Source organism: Apteryx mantelli, chromosome 21 (assembly GCF_036417845.1).
Source record: "Apteryx mantelli isolate bAptMan1 chromosome 21, bAptMan1.hap1, whole genome shotgun sequence".
NCBI classification, from domain to species: Eukaryota; Metazoa; Chordata; class Aves; order Apterygiformes; family Apterygidae; genus Apteryx; species Apteryx mantelli.
The window spans coordinates 4,579,020-4,601,834 of NC_089998.1; the positions used below are offsets into that span (position 1 = coordinate 4,579,020).

Consider the following 22,815-nt stretch of genomic DNA (forward strand, 5'->3'; position numbering starts at 1 on the left):
AAGTCTTGTCAGCTCTTGTAACCATCAGTACATTGCAGCGCGTTTTCACTTTGTCGTTTGAAAGGAGCACAGCAAGCAGTGGCCGTGTCTTCCGTCTCCCCGCCGGCCCCGTTCCAGAACGTCCCTCCAGCCGTGTCTCAGACGCCCGTCATTGCTGCCACCCCTGTGCCAACCATCACTGCTAATGTCCCGCCTGTCACTGCCCCTCCCGCCGCTGCTCCCCCTCCGCCTGCTGCTCCGATAATGCCCGTGGTTCCTCCTACACCACCAGTAGTCAAGGTAAACAGAACTCAACCCCTTCTTCTTGAGAAGGCAATATTGCTAAGCAGTGCTTGTTTTCATCCCCTCGCTGCTGGTTGTGTGCATTACTTTTCTTTGCATTTGACTCCTTGCCTCTCTGACCATCGTTGTCCCTTTGAGATGTGCTCAGACAGATGCTTGCCATCAAGTTTGAGTGGGTTGAGAAAAGTTTTAGCTCATCCCAGCTGAGGGGATGTCAACTTCTTTAATTGCTCTGCCTCAATTAAAAGCTCTTATTTGACCATAGGTTTAGCTAGTGCTGATGCTCCGTGAACCAGAGCTGTCAGAGGTTCCCCAATTTTGCACCATGTAACCCAAAGCATCTCTTCTCTCTGTAACTGACCCCTTGATTTTACTGGGACTGTTCCTTTAAGATTTGCAGACTCCAGCACTAGGAATGTTCCTCTCTGCCATAAAGCAGTTCAGGACAAGCCTGTCACTCCAGTTGGAGGAGATTGATGTTGCCTGCAGGTTGTGGGTGCATTAGTTCTGTCTTCCTTACTGAGTAATCTGGGAGTTGTCACTGGTGTTTCACTATTTACTGTGTTAATTTATGGTAAATGAAAATATTGCTCTAAATGGTATTTTCCTAGCAAGTTGTGTATTGCTTTAAAATGATGAAAACGTCGCTTAGAGAAAGATGTGGGTGTTTTTTTTTTTTTTTTTTTTGGAGCTGGGAAATTAACTGCAGCAATATTGGTGTTCACTGACATGAGGTTGCATGGGCTAGCAGAGCCACTGAATTTATTGTTTTGCTTATTTAAACCTACAGTTTGGGAATTACTAGGGAAATTGGAAGTCAGATCTGCTTACAGCTAAGCTCTGTCCTTTTCAGAAGCCTGTCTCATTCATACTGCAGTTTCTGTCCAAATAACTTGCTTCTGAGAATCAGTTTAATTTTAAAACTCATGGTTGAACATAAGAGTGAGTTTGCCAAGTACATGCTGCAAAACAAATTGTGCTTGAGATTTATTTAAGATTCCTCTTAGACTTCCTGGGGGAACACATTTTTCCCCCCCTTTTTTTCCCCCTCCAGAGGAATAAATCCTTCATAGGAGCACAAGAGAGACCTGGCTGGACAGTCACAGCTTGAATTTATGCGAGATATGTTTTACTTGCTTGAGGCAAAATCATTACATTCTTATTCTTGTCTGTAATAAGCAATCTACCTTGGCACGTCCACTAAATACAAGGGAGTGAGGGCTCATGGGTCTTTGGTGATTAATATGCTTTGGTTCAGAACTTATAGCCTGATCCTGCCACTGGGGACTCAGACATGTGGTTAAGTTACTGACACTTACTAAGTCACCATGCATCAGCTGAGCTGCAGTAATCGACTGGGCGCACTCCTTTCCCTTGGCAAACGTGAGGTAAGAGTCCTTAGTTTGAATCTCAGTGAAATACATAGAACTAACACGTTTTTGCGTCATGTCTGGGGTTGGGTTGGAGACGTGCAAATGGCTGGTTACTGTGGCTCAGATGACATGTGGTAATACATCGTGTTGTAGTCACTGAATTGTGTTTTGAAGCTTCTAGTCACAAGCCCCATTTATCCCAGTGAAGTAATTCTATTTTCTGTCAGAGGGCAGGCAGATCTCACAAATAAGGATGAATTGTGCTAGGTTTCTGCTAGCGTAGTGTGAGAACTGGGTGCATGCTCATGAGGTCTGTCTGTTTGCCCTTTCAGAAAAAGGGAGTGAAGCGAAAAGCGGACACGACCACCCCCACCACCTCTGCGATCACTGCCAGCCGAAGCGAGTCGCCCACCCCCCTCTCGGACCCCAAGCAGGCCAAGATCATCGCTCGACGGGAGAGCGGCGGCCGGCCCATCAAACCACCAAAGAAAGACCTTGAAGATGGAGAGGTCCCCCAGCATGCAGGGAAGAAGGGCAAGCTCTCTGAGCACCTCAAGTACTGTGACAGCATTCTCAAGGAGATGCTCTCGAAGAAGCACGCAGCCTATGCATGGCCCTTTTACAAGCCTGTTGATGCAGAAGCCTTGGAATTACATGACTATCATGATATTATCAAACACCCCATGGATCTCAGTACTGTTAAAGTACGTCCACATTTACCACCTCTTTTGCAGGGTGTCATGGCCCTCTGATTGCAGAGGACTGGCTCCTTCTGGGGGAGGGCAGAGGGGGGACAAGGGTAGAAAAACGAACCTGTTTGGGTATCATTTGGATATTTTTATATTTTGTTTGCTTCCCCTCTCCTTTTTCCCTATGAAGTGGGACATCTTTTTTTTCTTCCCTGCAATGCAGACTGTACAAAGCCATCCTCTCCTCTTTGTGGATAGTCCAGCTATTTAAACTCATGTCCCTGGGACTGCATTGCACTCTGAGAAGAAGAGGTGCAGTATTGCATAAGATTCAATTGATAGTATCCCATTTCCAGAAGCTGCTGCCTACCTGCTTGTTGGCATGATGTGTGGTCCAGATAGGCTTACGCTGAGCAATTCCAGCTGGAACCTGATGATCGCCTGGTACTCAGGGGAGGGGAAGAAATAATATGATGCTTGTGCAGTTTATGCTTATGTCTTTAAGAGCTTAGTTTGTATGGTTCAAAATTTAAGGTGCTTTTTGCCATTGCTTGGGAGGTTTCTCTGAATCCCTCCTAAATATCCATGGAGCAACTTGGTTTCCTAGTTCCCATCTTCTGCTTGGCAACTGGCCATTGGAATCTGTGTTGGTGGAGGTGAGACTTTCTTCCATGTACAGGGAGTTGAGGTGTTTCTGCTGGCTTTCACTAGCATGCCAAAAGTGCTTTGTCCCAGCTGAGCAGTGCCTGGGTTTGTCTAAAATGCCCAGGTGACCAAAGGGTGGCCACATTCCTGATTCTTTCCAGCTTCTTTGGCAAATCCTACGCAAGACTTAGAAGCAGTGCATAATGCTCTGATGTGTCATGTCACTCGGACATGGTGTTGCAGGGTTTCTTACTACAGCTGCAGTAATTTAGAAGTATTCATAGTAGTAATTTTTAGTGGCCAGAACATAGTTGTCATGGCCTGTGCATTGAGGATTAGGCCAAGAGTGTCTGAGTCTTAATCACCATTCTGATGCTGTGATCCTGGGCAAGTTTCCTGCAGCTCTGTGCCTCAGTTTTCCCATCTAGAACATGGGGATAACAATACTTAACCTACCTCACAGGGCTGTTGTGAGGACTGTGGTCTGAAAGGTACTAAGTGCTAAGTATTATTATTGATTGGGTTCATACAGATAGGACCAACTCTGTGTTGGCAAAAGCGTTGCAAGTAAGCTGTGGTGGAGTCAAGGTTGGGCACCTTTCTTCTCCTGAGATTGCACTGCCCTTGCTTTTTTTTACATAAGCCAGTGCAACAGACAGTGTTGTCTTAGACTTGTAATGGAGCCAAGCTGTGTTAAAGGCCTGCGACAAGCTCCTGGGAGGAGAGGAGAGAAAGAATGGTGAGTTGAGCTGAAAACAAAAGGCTTTAGCTTTGGCAGGAGAAAGGGAAATAGGCGCAGGGAAGCTCTCCTGAAGTAGAGACCAGTCAAGACCAAGAGCCTGTGGGAATGGGTTCAGTGGCTTTTGGAATGTATTAATTGCTTCAAGGGCTGTATGGAGAGGAAAGCTTCTAGGCAAGAAGAGGGAGCCTAAACCACAATGGTAGTAGCAGGAGAAAGGGCTAGTTGAATGCCGTAGTCTGGGAGACTGGGACACTGGTGGCTGGCTCTACAGTTCTGCTGACAGAGGAAGGCCCCAATGTTTTCTTGAGTAAGTTCCCATTTTCTCTTGCTCTGAGCGTGGATGATGGAGGGAGAAGTTCCCCTCCATTTCGGCACTGTGATGCATCTGCCATTTGGCTGATCTTGGATAGCCAGTACTGGGGGCCTGCTTAGTCCTTGCATGTTTTTTTATTAATAACATGACTCTATGCCTTGCTGTCGAAATTCGTTCACTTGGTTTTGCAGTGAAGTCACTCTTCTCCACTTAGCTTGGAGGTCCGTCCGCATGGTTTGGATCACAGGATCATAAGATAATTCAGGTTGGAAGGGACTTCAGGAGGTTATGTATTCCTGCCTCATGCTCAAAACAGGATCAGTTCATGCATTCTGATCTGCTCCCTTCCAGAAGTCACTAGTTCCTTTGAGTGGCTTTGCTGAGAGCAAGGCCAGGCCGAGAGTGACTGGGCTGTGAGCAGTAACAGGTTGTAAATGGGATTGTCAGTATTATTCTGTATATCAGATCAGAGGTGCAGTACTTAGGTGCTATCAGGTACCCTGATATATGGTGTTATGTATACTGTGCACACAGTTACGTCTGCCCAGGCTTCTTGTAGGCTACATGTCAAAATCTGTTCTAAGAGTCTGTAAACTGTCCAGTAGTTTTAACGGAGTTTCAAGGATGTCTGTTTTCCAGTAATGACTGAGATGGGAAGAAGTGTCTCTCGATCAGTGCAATTGCTCTTTTCATTATTGGATTAGAGGGACGGACAGTTATTGATAGCCTTTTCTCTACTAGTCCTGTGAAAACAAGTCATTAGATGGCCACATTCCAGATCAACTCACTCAGTTATTGAACTGATTTCAGTGGGACTGCTGGTGAACCTCATCCTTACAGACCTATTCTCAGCTCATTCACATCTCCTTGACTTCACTGAATGCTGTGGGTCTCTCCAGAGATACCTCGCAGCCTGCTAGATCACCCCCTACAGACCTTGGGAGTGAAAACCTGACTCTGTCAAAGCTGATATTTCCATTGACTTCATCAAGGCTTTGTTCAGGGATATTGTGGAACCCAGATCCTTTTTCTGCACAAATTCTAGTGCCATATACACATTCCTTAATGGATAAGAGAATGAACCTCAAGTGCTCGAGCCAGGATAACTTTTTGCCTGAGGGTGCTCACTCAGCACATGTAAGCCTTTCTTTGAGCTCTGTGTCAAGGGATAGAGGACTGAATATCTTGCTGTTCCTCAGTTCTTAGTCACCTTGATTCAAGATGGACTTTTGACAATCTGGACAAGCCCAGGATATCCTTAAGATAAGCACCTGAGCTACCCCTCAGCATCTCTTCTCCTGGCTGCTCATGTTAGATCCAGTATTACCACACCAATTTCTGCTCAGGCATCAGCAATTTAATACTGTAACTTCTCTGTAGAAGCTTACTGTACCTTCAGCAACCTGCTGTCATTTTGTCTGCACCAGTGTAACATTTCTGCTGATACCATTTTAGTCCAAAGCACTGAGCAACTTCGTAGTCCAACTGAAATAAGACTGTACTAACTCTGTCAGCACCTAGTTGTGGATTCATCTGCTCTACCAGATCCAGTTAAGGAACCAGCTGCGCTTACATATTTGCCAGTACAGCTAATGAACTTCTTTCATCAGACTCCTCCGTCAGCTCTGAAACCACCTACCTCTTCATATCCTATTGCTTGTACCAGAGAAGTCCTCTTTGCAGGGCTGTATTGCACATGTAAGCTGCTATTTTGTATCTCCTTTGCAACTCAGTGGTATTTTTTTTCTTAATATGGCTGTGCTGGCAGTTGAGTTACTCCAGGGCAGGTCATAATGTTCCAGATCTGATTTTTAGTGGCTTCATCATTGCATGCCTCTCCCTGATCTATGTTCAGGTCTTTCCCTCTGGAAGGAGAGGACTTACCTTGCCATGGAGAAGTCATTTCCAGGATGTGACTTCCATGATAGAGGAGCTACCTTGTCCTAGCCTGTGGTGTCCCCCTTCAGCCCAAACTTGGACAGCTTTAGAGCCTTGAAGGACCTTGTAAGGTAGGCAACCCAAGCTCTGCAAATTCCTGTAAAGGCTACTGAGGAGCCCAATCATAGATAATATGCAGCAATGTGTGTTTAATAGGGGAGCCCTCACTCTCAATGCGGTAAGGTCTCCTGCAAGAATGACAGAGACCAGTTACTGCAGGCACACAAACGGTATCACAATGACTTCCACGTTAATAACGTTGTTTTACACTTTCCCAACATATCTTTAGTCTCTGCTGCTGAGAAAAAGATCAGGTAGTTTCAGTAGGACCCTAGAAACAATGTTCTGAAAAGACTGGGATTGGTAGGAAAGGAATCATACCCTTCTGCTAGCTACTCTTATGAGTTGCTATTACTACTCCTTGAAGTTTCACATCACTTACTGACAGACTGCCAGCAGAACTGAGAAGATCATGCACTGTTGGTAAGGACAGTTGGTAACCCAAGACTTCATTTCATGCTTCTTAATGCACAGCCACAGTAGTTGCCACAGGCCATGAGATGTTTTGGTTCTGACTTTCACAGGCAGGTATCAAACACACAGAGGACTTTCCCTTTGGAGTTGCAGAATTTTTCAGCTCTTCGTACAACTGAGGACATGAGAACTATGTATCTTTTGAAGGGTTTTACACCTGTCTTGAAGAGGAAATGAAAGTATGGGCCATATTCTAGCCTGAGGCCCTTCTGCTGTTCCACCAGATCCCAGATCAGACCTGTCCTCGCACATCACCTTAACGCTTACAATTATCAAGGCACCTGCCTGGATTTCTGTGCATGTGTTACACTGTCATGGAGATTTCTGCAATGGATTTTGCTATTAGCAAGGCAGTTCTCCAGTCATGGTCCACTTGGGACTCTAAGACCAAGCTCCAGCTATATTATAATCACATAACATAGGATATGCACTTGGCACAACAATCTGAAGGAGAAGTTGCCTCCCAGTAACTGAAGGCCCTCAAGCTGTGTTGTCCATCTATGCCTTCTGCATCCTGTTTTCCTTTCCTCTAAGTTACACTGCTCTAGGATTTTATGGCTAAAAGGAAAGTGAGGAGCAGGAAATATACACCATCCCTATCAGCAATTGCAAAGACAATATGAAAATTGCAAAAGCTAAAAGCTGCTGAGATCAAGTTTACATTTGTTCTAACAGAGGAACGTGCATATGAATAATGTATTTTTGAGACGTGGTTTGGTGGCTTCTCTTTGGAAAGGATTCTGTGCTGTATTCTGCAGAATCTACGTGCAGTGCTGTGATTCCTTGGATTGACGCCTTCTTCACACTTGAATCTCTTTATAGTCCTAATTTTACTCTTTTTAAAAGCATAGATCTCCGATTGCACTTTTTCTGCAAGTGTGGTTGATATTCTCCTTCTGTACTTTAGCAGCATAGGACAGAAAGCTGGTGACAAATTAGTGGCAGACCCAGTAGAGTCTTTCCACATGGTAGAATTTTTCTTAATAAACTTGTTTGAAGTGCTGTCTGGTACTGTTTTTTTATGAAGAGTTTTATTATCTTTTGCTCTTGGCCTGTAGATAATAGCATGACTTCTCTGAGATGCAGTATATAATATATTAAGTGCATGGAACAGAAACCTGCCATTTGTAGGCAGTGTAATTCTCCAGTGTGAGGTGGCTTTCTCTATGGCTCTGAACGGTTTTAGATTTAATTATGCACAAGTGACAAAGGTTGTGGTAAAGTGGTACCACTAATGGCCTTCAAACTAATCTTGAATGAATTATGTAAGAAAGTTAAACATAAACATTACTGTAGCTAAAATAGATTCCACAATGCCTGCCGCTTGTCACTTTAGTTCTCTGGTTATATGAGGTTTGATTTTTTTTCTTCAGGGAATGTCCCTCGTGTAGGAGCATTTTACTCGAGCTGTGCAGCAAGCAAAGGTGTGCTGCAGAAGGATTTGGAGATTGTTTTCTCCAAGTGCGTGGTGGAGGAGCCAGGTTGGTGGTCATGACTGTCTGTGGCAGGTGAGAGGTTGAGGAGCTATAGCTGAACTGTGGGCTTCTTGCAGCAGGGAATGAAGGGGTGCGACGAAGCACCGTGCTGGAGCTAGGACTGAGGGAGAAGTCTCCAGAGGTTTGTCATCAGTGAGCACAGCTCCACATAAGTGCTCTGATAGTCATCACAGAGGTGAGAAAAAAGAGCAGAACTGTTTGGAGTAGGGAGAGGAAAGGATAAAAGCAGGGGGAGAGAGGGAGACAGGCATGGATTGCCCTGTAAGTACTCCGAGGCAGCAGCCTTATTTCCCCTTGGTAGGTGCGACGCTTGCTGTGAACCTGGCTGCTCTAGCAGCATTGCACTTCTGCCCTGAGCAAGGGCAGCCAGGGACCGACTGTCGTACGCCAAGGTGCAGCTCAGAGCATCTCTTCCAGCTCTTTCCTCTGGCTTTTGGGTCACAGCAGCAGCAATACAGATGTCTCTGCCTTTTATTTATGCAGTGGTGAGCAAGCAATAGTCCTCACTGTGTAAGAGGATTTGTATGAAGTGTTTACTTTTGGAATAAAGTACTACCTCAGGGGATATAAATATGCTAGTCAGTTAATTTTCTTGCAATGAATTGCTGTGGTTTCAGAGCAGCTGAGTCTGGGGTTTTTAAAGTAAGGAGACATTCTTTCAGGGAATTCTTAAAGATTTCTTTAATTACGCCTATTCTAGAGGGTTTCTGAGGTAATAGAAAAGGGGCTTCACAAAGCAGCTCTTCTTGTTGAGGCAGTTTCTGTAAGGTGCAATTAGGCCCCCAGAAATCAGGCTGAGTCCTCCCTAACTGATGGAGAGAGTGTTTTCTCTGCTGCGGTCATTCGAACTATTTGGCCCTAGCCCTCATCAGCACCTGCCCTACTGCCTGCAAGCCATGCCGCATGGCTGCCCCGGCCTCCTGTCCTGAAACCCTGAATTTAAAAATATGCTGGAATTATGGGACAGGGACTAGAAAGCCGTAATGTGGACATTGAATGACAAATCACTTGGATTCAACTTCCTTGTTAAGAGTCCTGGGGAGTGCGGTGGCTGGTTCAGAAATCGTGCTTTTTGAGGACGGTTTGATGGAACTGAGGTGGTTTAGTCTTGAGAAGAAGGAAGGGAGACATGTTAGGTCTTCAAACATAAAAAGATTGCTGTAAAAGGGGAGACAACAAGTTTTCTCTGCATCCACCGTGTACAGGGCAGGACATACCTTAGAGTAAGAGTTGTGTTATATGCTAGGAAACAAACTCCTGAACATTAATGATTTTTTAAACAATAGAATTGATTGCTGAGTGAAAAATGAGATTGCTGTGGTAGAAGTTGCATGGGGCAGAACATGGCCTAGCAGGCCTCCCAGCGCCTCTTCCAGTCCTGCTGTTCATGACTCTCTGACTTGCAATTGTAAATGCAACCTAATTTTTTAAGCAGCTGAGTATCTCAAAGTGAATTTGTCACCCAGAGATATTCCACTCCATCAGTTTAAACTCTTTTCTTTCTTTTGTCAAGTTAATTTTTCTTTACAAGAAAACAAAAAAAAAAAATCCACAGATTAAAATGCTTTGGGGCTAGAAAAAAAACATTGGTTTTGGATGCAAGTGAAGCCTCAGACACTGAAATGTACTTGGTAGGCTATAATCAGCCATTGAGCATGCCAAACAAATACAAGCGCATCAAAAAAGCCTTTCATGCAATAAGACGTATTTTAAAATAAATGGTCCCTTTCTTTTGAACATACCGTTTTGCTTTGGAATTGGCCTGAAGCGCTTTTCAAACAAGGCCAGCTCTCCTTCAGACTGGAGGAGCACAAATCTATTTCCCCTTCCATCTCTGTGCTGCAGCTCTGAGCTCCAGCTCTTTCTTCTAGCTTTTCGCCAAGAGAACGAGGTCTCATGACAGAAGTTTGACAGCAGTTTGGCTGCAGCCCAGCAGGGAACGCTGCAGAAATGTTATCACCCTGCGTGCAGGTCCCGCTGCAGCTACCTCGCTGGAGGTGAAATTCTGCCCCATTCTTCAGAACAAAAGCACTTCTGGGAGCCATTTCAATACTCTTAAGGTAGTTACAAGGTCTAACATGTAGCTGTGAAATACAACATAAGGAAAATCTTTTTTACTGTGACTGAGCACTGGAACAGGTTGCCCAGAGAGGTTGTGGAATCTCCATCCTTGGAGATAATCAAAAGCTGTCTGGGCATGGTCCTGAGCAACCTACTCTAGGTGACCCTGCTGGAGCGGGGGGTTCGGACTAGATGAGGTTGGAAAGGACCTTTATATCAACTGTTCTGTGATCTCTAGCTTCCACTGAATGAAAGGGAATTTTGCTCGTGTTGAGACATCTAGTCTGGGTTACAGACCCCAGCACCCCTTCTCTGCCCTGGAGACATCTGCAGCCTGTCTGCCAGGCAGCTCCTTCACTTCTCTGAGGGATACAGGTGCAGCAGAGATGCAAAAGGGAGGCCTGCAAATGCTTGGCAAATAGAGTATTTCTTTAAACCCAGAACTTTCAAATGCAAATGAAATCTAGTGTTAGCTTTTTTTTTTTAATTCCCTTTTGGTAGGAGTAATCAAAGTTAAGGTTTTATGCATAGTAGTAATATATGCATAAAATCAATTAAGCTCTGGGAATGCTGTAAACTGTTCTGTAAACCCAAGTCATTCAGTCCCAAACAGCAAGTGCAATGGATGAAAGTGAGAGCTGGAAAAATAGGAGAAAGAAACCAGGTGCGAATACTTAACTCCTGATATTTGTCCTCACTGCATTACCAAATAACATTAGGAACAGATTCCTAAAGGGTGAATTCTGTATCCATTCTCTCAGTTGAACTTTTTAAATCGTGAGTGGATGCTGTAGCTTAACTGTAAGTGCTGTAGGAATCACCAAGCGAAATTCATGCCCTGTATTAGCAGGAGGTCAGAGTGGATGGTCATGATCTTTTCTGCCCTTTCAGATCTACAGAAGTGTGGGGGAAAAAAAATCACGTAGAAATATGCATGTAAGGCACTCGTATAATTGTAATTGGTTGGTTGTTGACTTCCGCTCTTCTCATCCATGTTCCTTGCTTACATTAGTTTCTGAGCCAGCAAACCCTGGTTTTTATCATTTTAGATTTTTTCTAACTACTGTTCTCTCAGACAAATGTGATTTTTTTTTTTTCAAAGCTGTTTTGAGTTCTCTGCATGATGTTCATGCCTCCGTGTAGTTGCTACAAATGCCTTTTGCTTACGGCTTTTTCTCACCTTTCCCTTTGGCTTGTTTGTTTGCAGAAAAAAATGGACAGTCGAGAATACCAGGACGCACAAGGTTTTGCGGCAGATATTCGGTTAATGTTCTCTAATTGTTACAAGTACAATCCTCCAGACCACGAAGTGGTAGCCATGGCCAGGAAGCTCCAGGTAAAGATGTTGGCAGATGCATCTTTCAGAGTACCCTTAGTTCAGCTGTAAGGGGGACTGTTTGGAGATCTGAGCATGGATCTGTCCTCGGCACCAGCAAGGGAGAGCCTGTGGTTCCTCCAGTCCTTGGAAAGAACCCCAATAGATGCTCTCTGCTGCAGAACCACAGTGCTCTTTGCATGGCATGGCCGCAAGCCATGTTCTGCTCAAAAAATGTTTTAATTGTTGCTGTGTAAAGTAATAGGAGAATTTCCTTGGGCTTACAGAATCTACTCCTCTGTACACACACCTTAGAGCTGGAAGAAATTGTGCGGAATGAAAACAGTGCCAGCCACGCACAATCCTGGAGCCAGTGCCTGAGCCTGTTGGTAGGGTATTCTGGCATTGAGGCCAGCTGTGCTGTCGGCATCTGAAGGCTGGATTCCTGCCTGACCGTTGTGCAAGAGCTAAAGACTAGCTCAGGGATCTCTCAGCACTGAGCAGAGGAGCAGCGGAAAGCGAAGCAAACCCAGAGGGAAGCGTGTTAGAAATGCCAGAATGGATCAAGCCTAGGATCCGTTTAGTCCCATGCCTGTCTTTGGCAGTAGCCACTGCACGGAAAATGTAGAAGCTTCCCAGGAGGCAGAGCCTGTCACCCTCCCACAACCTTCCCATCCAAAAATGGATCTCAGAGGGAGATTCAGAAAACTTTGAGTCTAGTTCTAACCCACTGCAAGCCTTTCATTTCCTCCTTCAAGAGAGGAGGAATCATCTCTTACCATGATGATTTCAACCCCTGCTCTAGAGCGCTTATCTTCATTATTTATTTGTACAGCACCTTGCCCAACAAAGTAAGACCCTTACCCATGGTGTGGTGCCTGGTATGTTTTAAAAGCCAGAGTGAGGATGTTCTGGCTGAGGCTGCTCTTGTCAACAGTTTTTTTCCCCTTTTTGTAGGATGTCTTTGAGATGAGGTTTGCAAAGATGCCTGATGAGCCTGCAGAGACCCCACCTGCGCCTCCCCCAACAGCACCAGTGGTGAGCAAAAGCACAGAGAGCAGTCACAGCAGCGAGGAAAGCTCCTCCGACTCGGATAGCTCTGACTCGGAAGAAGAGCGAGCGACTCGGCTAGCAGAGCTCCAGGAGCAGGTAAAATGGCCAAGCTGTGTGTCTGTGTATGCATGCCTGGGTGGTAGAAAGAACTTAGCAGGAAGAAGTGTCTAATTTTGTTCTTAAAAACCCATCCATGCTGGGATGCAGCAGAGCGATCTCCCCTTCTGCCAGCTCAAGGAAAAAACTCTCAGATATGAAAAATGCATATTTTTGACATTGTGTTAACTTTCTTTGGCATAACTGTTCTTAGTGTTGATGCTCTGTGCTTCCTTCTGGGATCCCAAAGTACTCAGCTGTCATGAATGAAGGTGCACAGAGTACAAGGGATCTGGGAAGAACTGAGACCCATTTTGTGTGAGAGAGTTCAGGCACAACAAAATCTGCCACAAGTTTCCTGTGGCCTATTGTCCCCCTGTTCCCTAGCTATGAAACTGAGCTGTTCTGACTGTTGTGATTGTCAACCCATAAGCCAGGGGCTTTCTTATTATGCAGATGTACAATGCTAAATGTGGTAGTGTTTGTATCTGCTACTGTAATATGACAAAATGTTAATAAAATTTCTTACCCGGTGTCTCAAAGCAAGCCAGTAGGAGAGCTGAGAAGAGAACCCAGGATTCTGGAGTGCAGGTTATTGGTACTCTAGATAAAGCTATGTTAACTCATTTTTCAGGGGCGAATAAAAATTAAGAGTTAAGTTTTCACTTGGGAGTCAACTTCTGCAGACTTGTACTAAAGAACGATTTCAAATCAAGCAAAGTTGCCTGAGTTCAATCAGTAGATTGTGCTTGATCACTAACTTTGGGATATACTTGTGTGGAATGCAGAGGAAGGGTATCAGGAGGTGGAGGCATTAGTTATCTTTACCTTGAAGTCTGACATTTTTTTCATTATTCTCCACCAGCTAAAAGCTGTCCACGAGCAGCTAGCTGCATTGTCACAAGCACCGGTGAACAAACCAAAGAAAAAAAAGGAGAAGAAAGAAAAAGAGAAGAAAAAGAAAGACAAAGAGAAGGAAAAAGAGAAGCACAAAGTAAAAAGTGAGGAGGAGAAGAAACCCAAGGTTGCTCAACCACCAAAACAAACCCAGCAGAAGAAAGCCCCAGCTAAAAAAGCAAACAGCACGACCACAGCTAACAGGTGAGAGCTTGCCTCCTGTTAGGTGCCTCAGGTGGGAATGCCAAGAGCTTTCAGCCCTGTTCTCCTATCCCTCCTCTTTCCATTGAATTCCCTGGTGAAGCTCAGTTGTCAGAGCAGTTAACTCACTACTGAATAGCGTCCCCATTCCCAGGCATCTCCAGGGAGTTTTTAAATTAGAGCTGGCAGTGGAGCCATCATATTTCCACTGTACGACTCTGAGAGTGATCAGGCAGGGATTCTGAAATAAGGTTTTGCTTTTTGCCTTTTGCCCAGCCAGCAAGAACATGCCATTTCATTGCTACCCCCCTGCTGCTACTTGGGCTTCTTGTCATGCCTTGGAGGGCCAAAATATAATAGGAAGGGAACAGCTGATCTCAGATTTCTGAACTCTTTCAGAAGTCCTGGTACTGTTCAAACCATCTGGCTAGAGGTTCAAAGTCGAAAGCATGGGGATGTTCGTTACAAGGGGAGTAGAAGAGAGTTCATTGCTCCTGTATACCCATGAATGTTTCCATGCTTGCCAACCCCCTAGGCAGCCCAAGAAAGGAGGCAAACAGGCGTCTGCAACCTATGATTCCGACGAGGAGGAGGAAGGTCTGCCCATGACCTATGATGAGAAACGACAGCTCAGCTTGGACATCAACCGCCTGCCTGGAGAGAAGCTGGGCAGGGTGGTGCACATCATCCAGTCACGGGAACCTTCCCTCAGGGACTCCAACCCCGATGAGATAGAAATAGATTTTGAAACATTGAAGCCCACAACTTTACGAGAACTGGAGAGATACGTGAAATCTTGTTTACAGAAAAAACAAAGGAAACCATTTTGTAAGTTACCTCCTGGGGCATGTGTTCCCCCACCAGCTCTTGGGCTCAGCTTTGGAGTCCGGGCATGTGTGTTGGGATTCTCTTATCCAGCTGTTGGGTATGTGATGACAGGGATTTTTAGAGATTCTTTTCTCCCAAAGAAAATACGCAGAAACTTTCTGTTTTTTCTTTCTTTCTTCCCATGATGTCATCCTATGGAGACCTGGAGGGACTACTCTGTTCCTCTGCAAGACCTGTGTGATTTCTTTATTGCTTATCTAGAGTCTGGAAGGCACTGACAGAGGTTTCAGTCTCATTCTGTTAGGTGTTATATGCACGCACCTGGAAGGATCAGTTTCTTATCCTGAATAGCTTTATCTCCTAATTAGGAAGGAAATAAAAAGCAGGGTTGGAATCCAGAGCACCAAGGGAATAAATGACTTGCACAAAGTCACCTGGGTAATGTGTGAGTTCTGGATGTAAGTGTCTGAGTTACATGCTGGCTCCAAAACTGCTCTTCCTAGATGGCCTGGACATCCCACATTATCCTCAGTGTCTGTCAAATCAGAGAGTAAATGTTAATGTGCCAGCAAGGATATGGTACAGGCTTTTCTCTGTGCCTCATCCCCAAAGAGTATGAATTGTTGCAGCCCCTTGAGAATTTAGCTGCAGCTGCATAACAGTCGTGTGCTGCTTACCGAAAGTGGTCCTGGCTCTGTCCATCCACTGCTCAGTTAAGAGAGTGATCCTGTTAAAAGCAGAACATGATAGCTACTCAGAGCTCTCGCAGAGCACCTCCGTTTCATCAGCACACGCCTTGCAGGCAGGCCGAAGAAGAGGTCACACTTTGACCCTTCCTTTTACTTTTTAATAGACTGGTTTGATTTTTCTGGAGTCCTTTGTTGCTGGTATAGTTCAGGAAAAGATTTTCCAGAGTTGTTAGGAATGGGAAAGCATTCTTTTATTTTGGAACCAAAGCCTGGAGTAACGCAGATAACCTCAGATGCACGTCCTCCCGCTCCTCTGCGACTGGCACACCCCGCGCTGGCAGGCTGGCCTTGTCCGGACTGCAGAGACTGTGCTAACACCTGACAACAGCCGGACTCCCCTGCTCGCTGCTGCTTACTGAAATGCTCAGGGTTCAGGGGCACAACCTCTTCAAGTGTGCTTTCCAAAAAAAAAAAATTTTCTTTTTTTTAATTAGTACTTAAAGCAGTACATAGAAATGTAGGTATTTGCTTGCTGGATCAGGCAGACTGTCAGGCCTCTGTCTTGCTCCTGATGCTGGGCCCAACGCCTGTGTTCAATTACTCCTCCTTGGAGGGATTTCTTCTGTTCAGAAGCATGAGAGTATTGTTGATACTTCTTACCATGTCCAATGCAACTGATACAGCTACGTTCCTGTCATCTGCTAGCTTTTGCTACTGTCGGTTTTTAATTTGTTTTTGTTTTATATTTAAAGCAACATAACAAAACACCGTTCTATTCTTGTATAAGATTTCTTAAGTTTTAATGGCAGATGCTTACCTCTGACAATCTTTAATGGGACACTTTATTTTACAGGGCAGAAAACCCATGTAACAATTCTGTAATTACAAATGTGTAACTATTGACCATATAACTGGCTGGTAAGTAGCCCATAACTACAAGGTTATTACACGGATATTTCTATCTTCTAAAATACATTGCAGAAGGTCTCTTTTAAAAAGTGCATGTTACAGGATGATGGTGATTGGATGATCTAGACAACTTTGCGTGTTGTCTTTTATCTGGGATGTGTAGTTGCTGTGTGGTCACTTGACTTTTGCAGTGTCACTGCAGAGTGGTCTCACAGATTTACATGCCCTGTAAAATAGTGATGTCCACTCTTTTTTTCCCCCGCAACCATGCAGTTTCAGAAATTATGCGTTCCTCCTCCACAGCTGCAAGTGGAAAAAAGCAAGCAGCAAAGTCTAAAGAAGAGTTAGCTCAGGAAAAGAAGAAAGAACTAGAAAAACGGTTACAGGATGTCAGCGGGCAGCTAAACAACAACAAGAAACCTGCAAAGAAAGGTAATGGTTCTGGTTTTACTGCTCTAATGATGCCTGAAGAGTTGTGTGTAGGCAGAAGCAAAGGATTGATAGATGCAGGTAAACTTCAGACGGAAGAATCTAGTTTGGAAGAAGAAAAAGGCAGCAGAAGCCAGAAAATTTTTTTGTCACTGTGGCAAAATTACTGTCTTCCGCTAGCCTTGGGTTTATCTCGGTGAGAGTTACCCCAGTTTAACGTTGCAGCGTGGACACAGAGGGGGTCGCTGCTGGGTGCCCGAGGTCGCAGTGCGAGCTGCAGCTGAGCGAACGTTTGCAGGGCAGCTCTGTCTGCGAGGGGGCAAGCCTTCGGGCAAGCCTCCGGCCAGCGAGCGACAGCCGTGGGGAAATAGGCTGCCGTGCCGAAAGGAGGCAGGAACCAAGCTGCGGCCGACGGAGGCTGCGGCAGGAGGTGCCCGGGCACGGTCTGCGGAGGGCCAGAGCCGGAGGAGCAAACCGTGGGTAGTTCACGATCTTGCAAATAACTGCTCCGCTGCCTTCTTCCCCGCAGAGAAATCCGGCTCCGCTCCCTCCGGAGGCCCCTCCCGGCTCAGCAGCAGCAGCTCCTCGGAGTCGGGGAGCAGCAGCTCCAGCGGCTCCAGTTCGGACAGCAGCGATTCGGAGTGACTTATGGACACTTACAGACAAAACACAAAATGGACATCACCCTCACCAGTACTCTGCAGTGTTCCCTTCTCGCGTTAATATACCGCTCTTGTTCCACGGTGGTCAGGTTTCCTTTTCTTTTTTCTCTCTCGTTCTCACTCTGATTTCATTTTATTCTGTTTTTTAATTCAGTGTTACAAAAGGTATCTTCCATTTTTTTGGGGGGGTGCTTTTAATAGGTCAAAGATCTTTGTGTGTGCGTGAGTGTGACTAGACTTTATGGCAAATAGTTCCCTTTGCCTAAAGTCTCTAAAATACATTTTTACTGAAGATGGTTGGTGGGAAATGGAAGAACTTTGAGCTCTTAGCAAGAGATCACTAGAAAGTCCTGTGAGGTTTGTAGTACATTTCCCTCCCACCCCTTCCCCTCTCTCCCAAAACGTTCCCTTTTAATAAGCCCACTTGGCTCACACAAGGAAAAAATCTTTTTTTAAAGAAATTTCTGTAAAATGGTACTGTATCTGAAAGATGTTAGCTTTTGAACTAGTTGGTGTATTTGTTATTAGCACTAGTATTTTTAATCTCAAAGTCTACAGTGTGATGAAAATGTCAGATGCTATCATCTTTTTACATAAAAACAAAAAAGAAAAAAAATTCTCATGTACTGTGGATTGTTAACATGTTTTTTGTTTGTTTTTTTTTTTAACTTGGTAGGGGCATAGGCACCTGTTCAGGAAGGTATTTAAGCATGAGCTTAACTTTAAGCATGTGAGCAATAGGAGTGGTTGCATTTTTTTGTTTGTTTGTTTTTCCACTCAACATTTTCATTTTTCTTGGGGAAATGTTGGGAAGAAGGGAGCGAGGGACACTCGCAGATTTCCCGGAATTGTTGTTTTTAACAAAAAATAGATAACTTCCAGGAAAAAGACACTCTCTATGAATGCTTTTTTTTTTTTTTTTTTTAATTAAAAACATGTTTTGGCTGAAAATTCTCAGCTGGACCTCAAAGAGCAATCCCTGCAGAGTGACCAAGACAAGTCACATGCTCGTGATTAGACATGTGCTTAAGTACCTTCTCCATGACAAACACCTCAGTCTGGGCTTAAAATAAAGGAGCATTTGAGCTCCAGCTGAGGCTGAGCTGACAGGGGAATTGGAGAGGGATGTTGGTTTTGTTTGGGTTTTTTTTCCTTATCTTTGTATCAGCAATGAGCTCCTAGGAAGGGAACGCTGCTTCTGTGTCACACAGGGTGCAGGTTTCCAGACACTGAAACGTTTACCTCAATAATAATAATAATAATAATAATAATGATAATAAAAAGAAAAAAAGAAAAAAAAGAGGGGAGAAAAAAGGAAGAAAAAATTTTTTTAAGGCTAGCAATTTTTTTATGAGTCCAGCCTAATGTTTTGACCTGCACTGCTGCAACACACTCCGTTTTCACTGTCCCTAATTTCATGTATATATAAGTACTTTATTTATTAATACCATTGGTCATTTAAAACTTTTTAAAAAACAAACAAAAGCAAAGCTGCATTATGAAGTGCAGCAGAATTGCAGACTTTTTAAAGTGGTTTGAACTAGATTTAAGAAAACCAACAAAAAAGCAAATAAAAATCTGAGACATTATTTAAATACATTGGACTTTTTACCTATAGGTGCTACAGTCCAGTCTATTTGTGTGTCTGGTGCTCTATCATGTTTTGTGTATTCATTTTTGGTTTTGCTTCTCTTCACTTCAGCTCCCTTTTTTCCTGTTTTGTACAGATTTGGGAGAAGTACAGGTAGATAGAATTGATGCAGCACATTATTTTCTCTGTGATATTTCCACAGGTCTTCTATCCCTCTCTCTTTTTTTTTGATAGAACAGTGTTGGCTTCTTTTCTTTTCTAATCCAGTTTTAGGAAAACACCAGTTCTATCATTATATAAAATTTGTAATCTGAGGGGCAGAAATTTATTGTAAATTCTTAACTTTTTAACTTTTTATTGTAAAGAAAAATGTATACAGAGTTTAACAGAAAGCTATGCCTTTCCCGCTCCCAGCACCGGTCCCTAAGGCTGCCTCTACCCTGCGGCAGCCCTAAAATTCATCCCGCTGAGGTCTCTGCTAGCAGCGCGCTGGAGGCCCGATGGTGATGCTTGTCCTTCGTAAGGAGTTGGAGATTGCACCCAGCTTTTATTTTTCATGTATGTGAATGGCCCTGGAGGACTCGCAAGTCCCGGCACGTGATCTCCGTTGCTGGCTCAGCCTCCGCGAGCCGGGATAAGGAGCCCGCGTGCTGGGCCGGGTGCCGTCTGGCGTGTCCGTTCCTCCGCGAGGCGGGGAGGTGAAGGGCCAGCCTGGTGGCCCTCCATGGTTTGCACTTCTTATGGCACCTGCATTCGGCTGCCAGTCACTCCTTGCCTGTTCACTGAGGTTTTACTAGCTGGACCTCTAGGCCATGGGACTGGCAAGGAGCTTAGTCTTGCACCAGTCTTTAAACATCCGTCTTTCAAAGATGGGCGTTTCAGGAAAGGTGTGTGCAGCAGGGGATAGTCACGTGCGTGTCTCGTACAGCTGATGCGGCTCTGCCCATGTCTTTTAACCGTACAGTGACAATAACACGCTCTGCAGCTTGCTCTAGAAGGGTGTTATCGTGTTCTGCTAAGGGATGAGTCAGAGATGCTCTGCTCCTCGAGGCACCGAGTTGCTGGACGTCCCCAGCTCGCTCTGAAATCACTGGGGTGCTTGGCCCATCGGCAGGAGCCCGCTGAGTCTTTGCAGGCCGGGTTGCCCATAGTATTTGAAAATGGATAAACTAGGGTATCCTGATTCTTACTGAAATTAATGATTTTCCTTTTCCATTAACAGTCCCTAAATGGAGTTAATTTTTAGTTCCTATATTTTTTTTTAATTCTGCCCTTAAAATTCTTCCCTAGACAGACCCTTAGTAATATATTTTCAGAATTTACTTTGAGGAAATGTAATATACACCTAATGAGAGCTTAACAATTTTTTTTTTTAAACAGGCTTGGGGTTTGTTGGTTTGTTTCTGCTGTTACCTGAGACTTGCGTTATCAAAACTGAGTAGTATTTTAATTAAAATAATTACCAACTAATTCAATACCATGACAAAGTGGATAAATAAGCTCCCATTTTTTTCCCCCCCCCGCTGAAACCCTTTGCCGTGTGCGTTAATCTGAGGTATACTGTTGACTTAACGCGGTGTTTGCTCCGGAAGAAATTTGCTCCTGCGCGGAGAACAGCAGCCGTTGGGAGGCTCAGGCGTAGCAATAGCAGCCGCTCTCGCCAGCATCGCCGCCGTGCGGGGACGGGGACCGGGACCTGCCTCTGCAGCGCGCTGCGTCCGCTGGCGCCAGGGCCGGGGACCGTGGCGAGGGGGCAGGTGTTCCTCTAGGATTCGGACGTCTCTCCCACCGCCCGCTGCGAGCGGTGGAAAGGTAGAGTCGAAGGATTGTGGCTGAGGCGCGGCGTGGTGGAAAGGGGCCTCTGCACTGGAGGAGGGTCCCCGCTTTAGGTGGCCCAACTGGCCTAGCTTGGGGATTCAATGGAGACGTGAAGAACAACAGCGCGCTCATCCTTGGCGTAGCCAGCTGGGACTTGGGCTTCCCTTCAGTGGGAAGTTTCTGCATTTGTTTTCATGGAAGCAAAGGTGTTTCCCGTTAAATAGCAGTTCACAAGAGAAATCCGTCTTGGCGTGACACTCGTTTCAGGGGAAAAGAAATGGTGACTCTTCATTTCAAAAGGTTGTTCTTATGGTTTTTTCATTTTCATATTGTTTGTAGCTTTCGTTATCTCCCGACATGTCAGTAGTGGGGCCTCTTGTGTCGTCAGATCAGAGTGTCTCCAGGAAAGAAGAGATGTTTTCAGTCCGTAGTAAGTAGCAGCTGCCCTTAATGAGTTGGAAACTGAAAAAACAGAACCTTTATTTGAGTTTGTATTGCATGGCATGTTAGCACAGATGTCATGAAGTAACTTTGAAGTGATATAAATAACATTTGAAATCACATTTTTAAACTTCAGAATTAAAAAATTTTTTGAAAATTTTATGGCAGAATTTTTCTTGAATGAACAAAGTTGCACTTTGTTTTCCAAGGGAGATTTCACTGAAATCAGTATGATTTCGTATGTATCCATGCAAATAGTTCTACGGAAACAATCTTTTTCTGACAAATTCCTGTTTTGACAAAAATCTGACTGGACCTAGCGTCAATCAGCCGGCATTACTGCACCTGTCAAAGCTTTGTCAAGTTGTACCTGCCTGTACGGTCAGCCTGTTTCCTTGCATACCATCCGATGTAGGCTCAGCGGGACCAGCGGGAGAGCAGCAGCCCACGGCTTCACGCCCTCATTCGCCTGCTAAAGGAGTCTGTAGAGTACGACAGTTTTCCGCAAACCAAACGTTGTTTATACACGATAATTTCAGTTTTGTATTGATGTGATTTTAAACTTTCCTGCCGACAGGGTTTGTAACTGTAGAACTGATATTTCAGAGCTCCGTAGCTGTTGTTTGTGAGGGTGAGTGTAATAGATACACACACCCACATACACGAGCACGTGTGTGTGTGTGTATATATATATATATTTATGTACACACACACACACACAAATTAGTTACCCAGCAAGGTCTCTTTCCATGTTCTCTATGTGGTAGAACCAGACTGCAGTTACCTAATCTAGTTCTTTCTCTGTTTCGGGGACTCTTAGACCAGTTTTTAATTTTTTTCCTTGTTTTGAAAGGAATGATGTTTTTTAAAGTCGGGGTTGGAGCTAGGGGGAAGGGATTGGGGCATGACAAAGAAAAACCACAACCTTTTTAGTACTGGATTTTAAAATACATGTTCTCAAACACAGGCAGTTACCACTAGGGCTAACTGTGGGCAAGCTCTGCGTTGTTGGAGATAAATTTAGGACGAGGATTCATTACACTAGCAGCATTATCTTGCTTGTAAAACAATGAGATGCTTTTTTTAAAAAAAAATAGTATTTGCATATCTTTTTAAATGTCGTTTTTAAAAATAAACAAACCACCAGCTAGGATTTGACACAGGCCACTTAGAACTTATCCCTGATACTGGCATAACCAATCCAGAAAGATTCGTTGTTGTATTTTTGTTTTATTTTTCCTTTTGTTTTTAATATTTAAAAAACTGTTACTTTTCTGTATGATGTGCATGCAAATTTACCGTAACTCTTTTTCTTAAAACTTTTTAGTGCCATTTCTAGTATATTCCTGTAAATGTCAGTTACTGAAAAAAAAAATGCGTCAATGTAAGTAGTTTAGCTTGTTTATTGCAAATTGCCAGCCTCAAACACAACAGAATTTAAAAAAAAGAGTTAGAAAGTAATCTTTGATGTTACTGGTAATCATGGACCCTGGTCCTGGGGCATTTGTTTTGTTTTCATAATAAAAAAAAAAATTGTTTTGTGTGTGCAGTTTGATACCGTGTTTTCCCCTCTCCTCTCCCTTTCTTCGTTTCTTTTCTCTCCGATGTTGTATGTGCTCCAGTTGAAACCTTACAGGGCTTTGATTAAGCAATCGCTTGACTACTAGTGCCAAGAGACAAACGTAAATATAGTAGGAGTCCTGGTGTCACGAGCCTTAAAATAATTTGGAAGTCATCTTGCAAGGCTGCCGCGAGCGCTGGTGGCGCACGCGCCTGGGGCACGGCCGCACGGCGCTCAGCTCGCTCTAGCGCG

General features: G+C 44.4%; 1 protein-coding gene across 4 annotated transcripts in view; it reads left to right on the forward strand.

Annotated features, from left to right (window-relative positions):
* The window catches only part of BRD3 (bromodomain containing 3), a 46,104-nt gene extending 23,559 nt beyond the window's left edge, over nt 1-22,545 (forward strand). For 2 of the 4 annotated variants that reach the window (XM_013945675.2, XM_067309264.1), the window contains 8 exons: nt 65-279; nt 1,988-2,359; nt 11,281-11,409; nt 12,346-12,537; nt 13,403-13,638; nt 14,171-14,463; nt 16,335-16,493; nt 17,020-22,545. In XM_013945675.2, the coding sequence (XP_013801129.1) occupies nt 65-279; nt 1,988-2,359; nt 11,281-11,409; nt 12,346-12,537; nt 13,403-13,638; nt 14,171-14,463; nt 16,335-16,493; nt 17,020-17,135 (1,712 nt within the window). In that variant the 3' untranslated portion in view covers nt 17,136-22,545. The remainder of the gene's footprint in view (nt 1-64; nt 280-1,987; nt 2,360-11,280; nt 11,410-12,345; nt 12,538-13,402; nt 13,639-14,170; nt 14,464-16,334; nt 16,494-17,019) is intronic. The other 2 variants (XM_013945676.2, XM_067309263.1) reach the window with 2 other exon arrangements.
* Nucleotides 22,546-22,815: the final 270 nt, after the last annotated feature.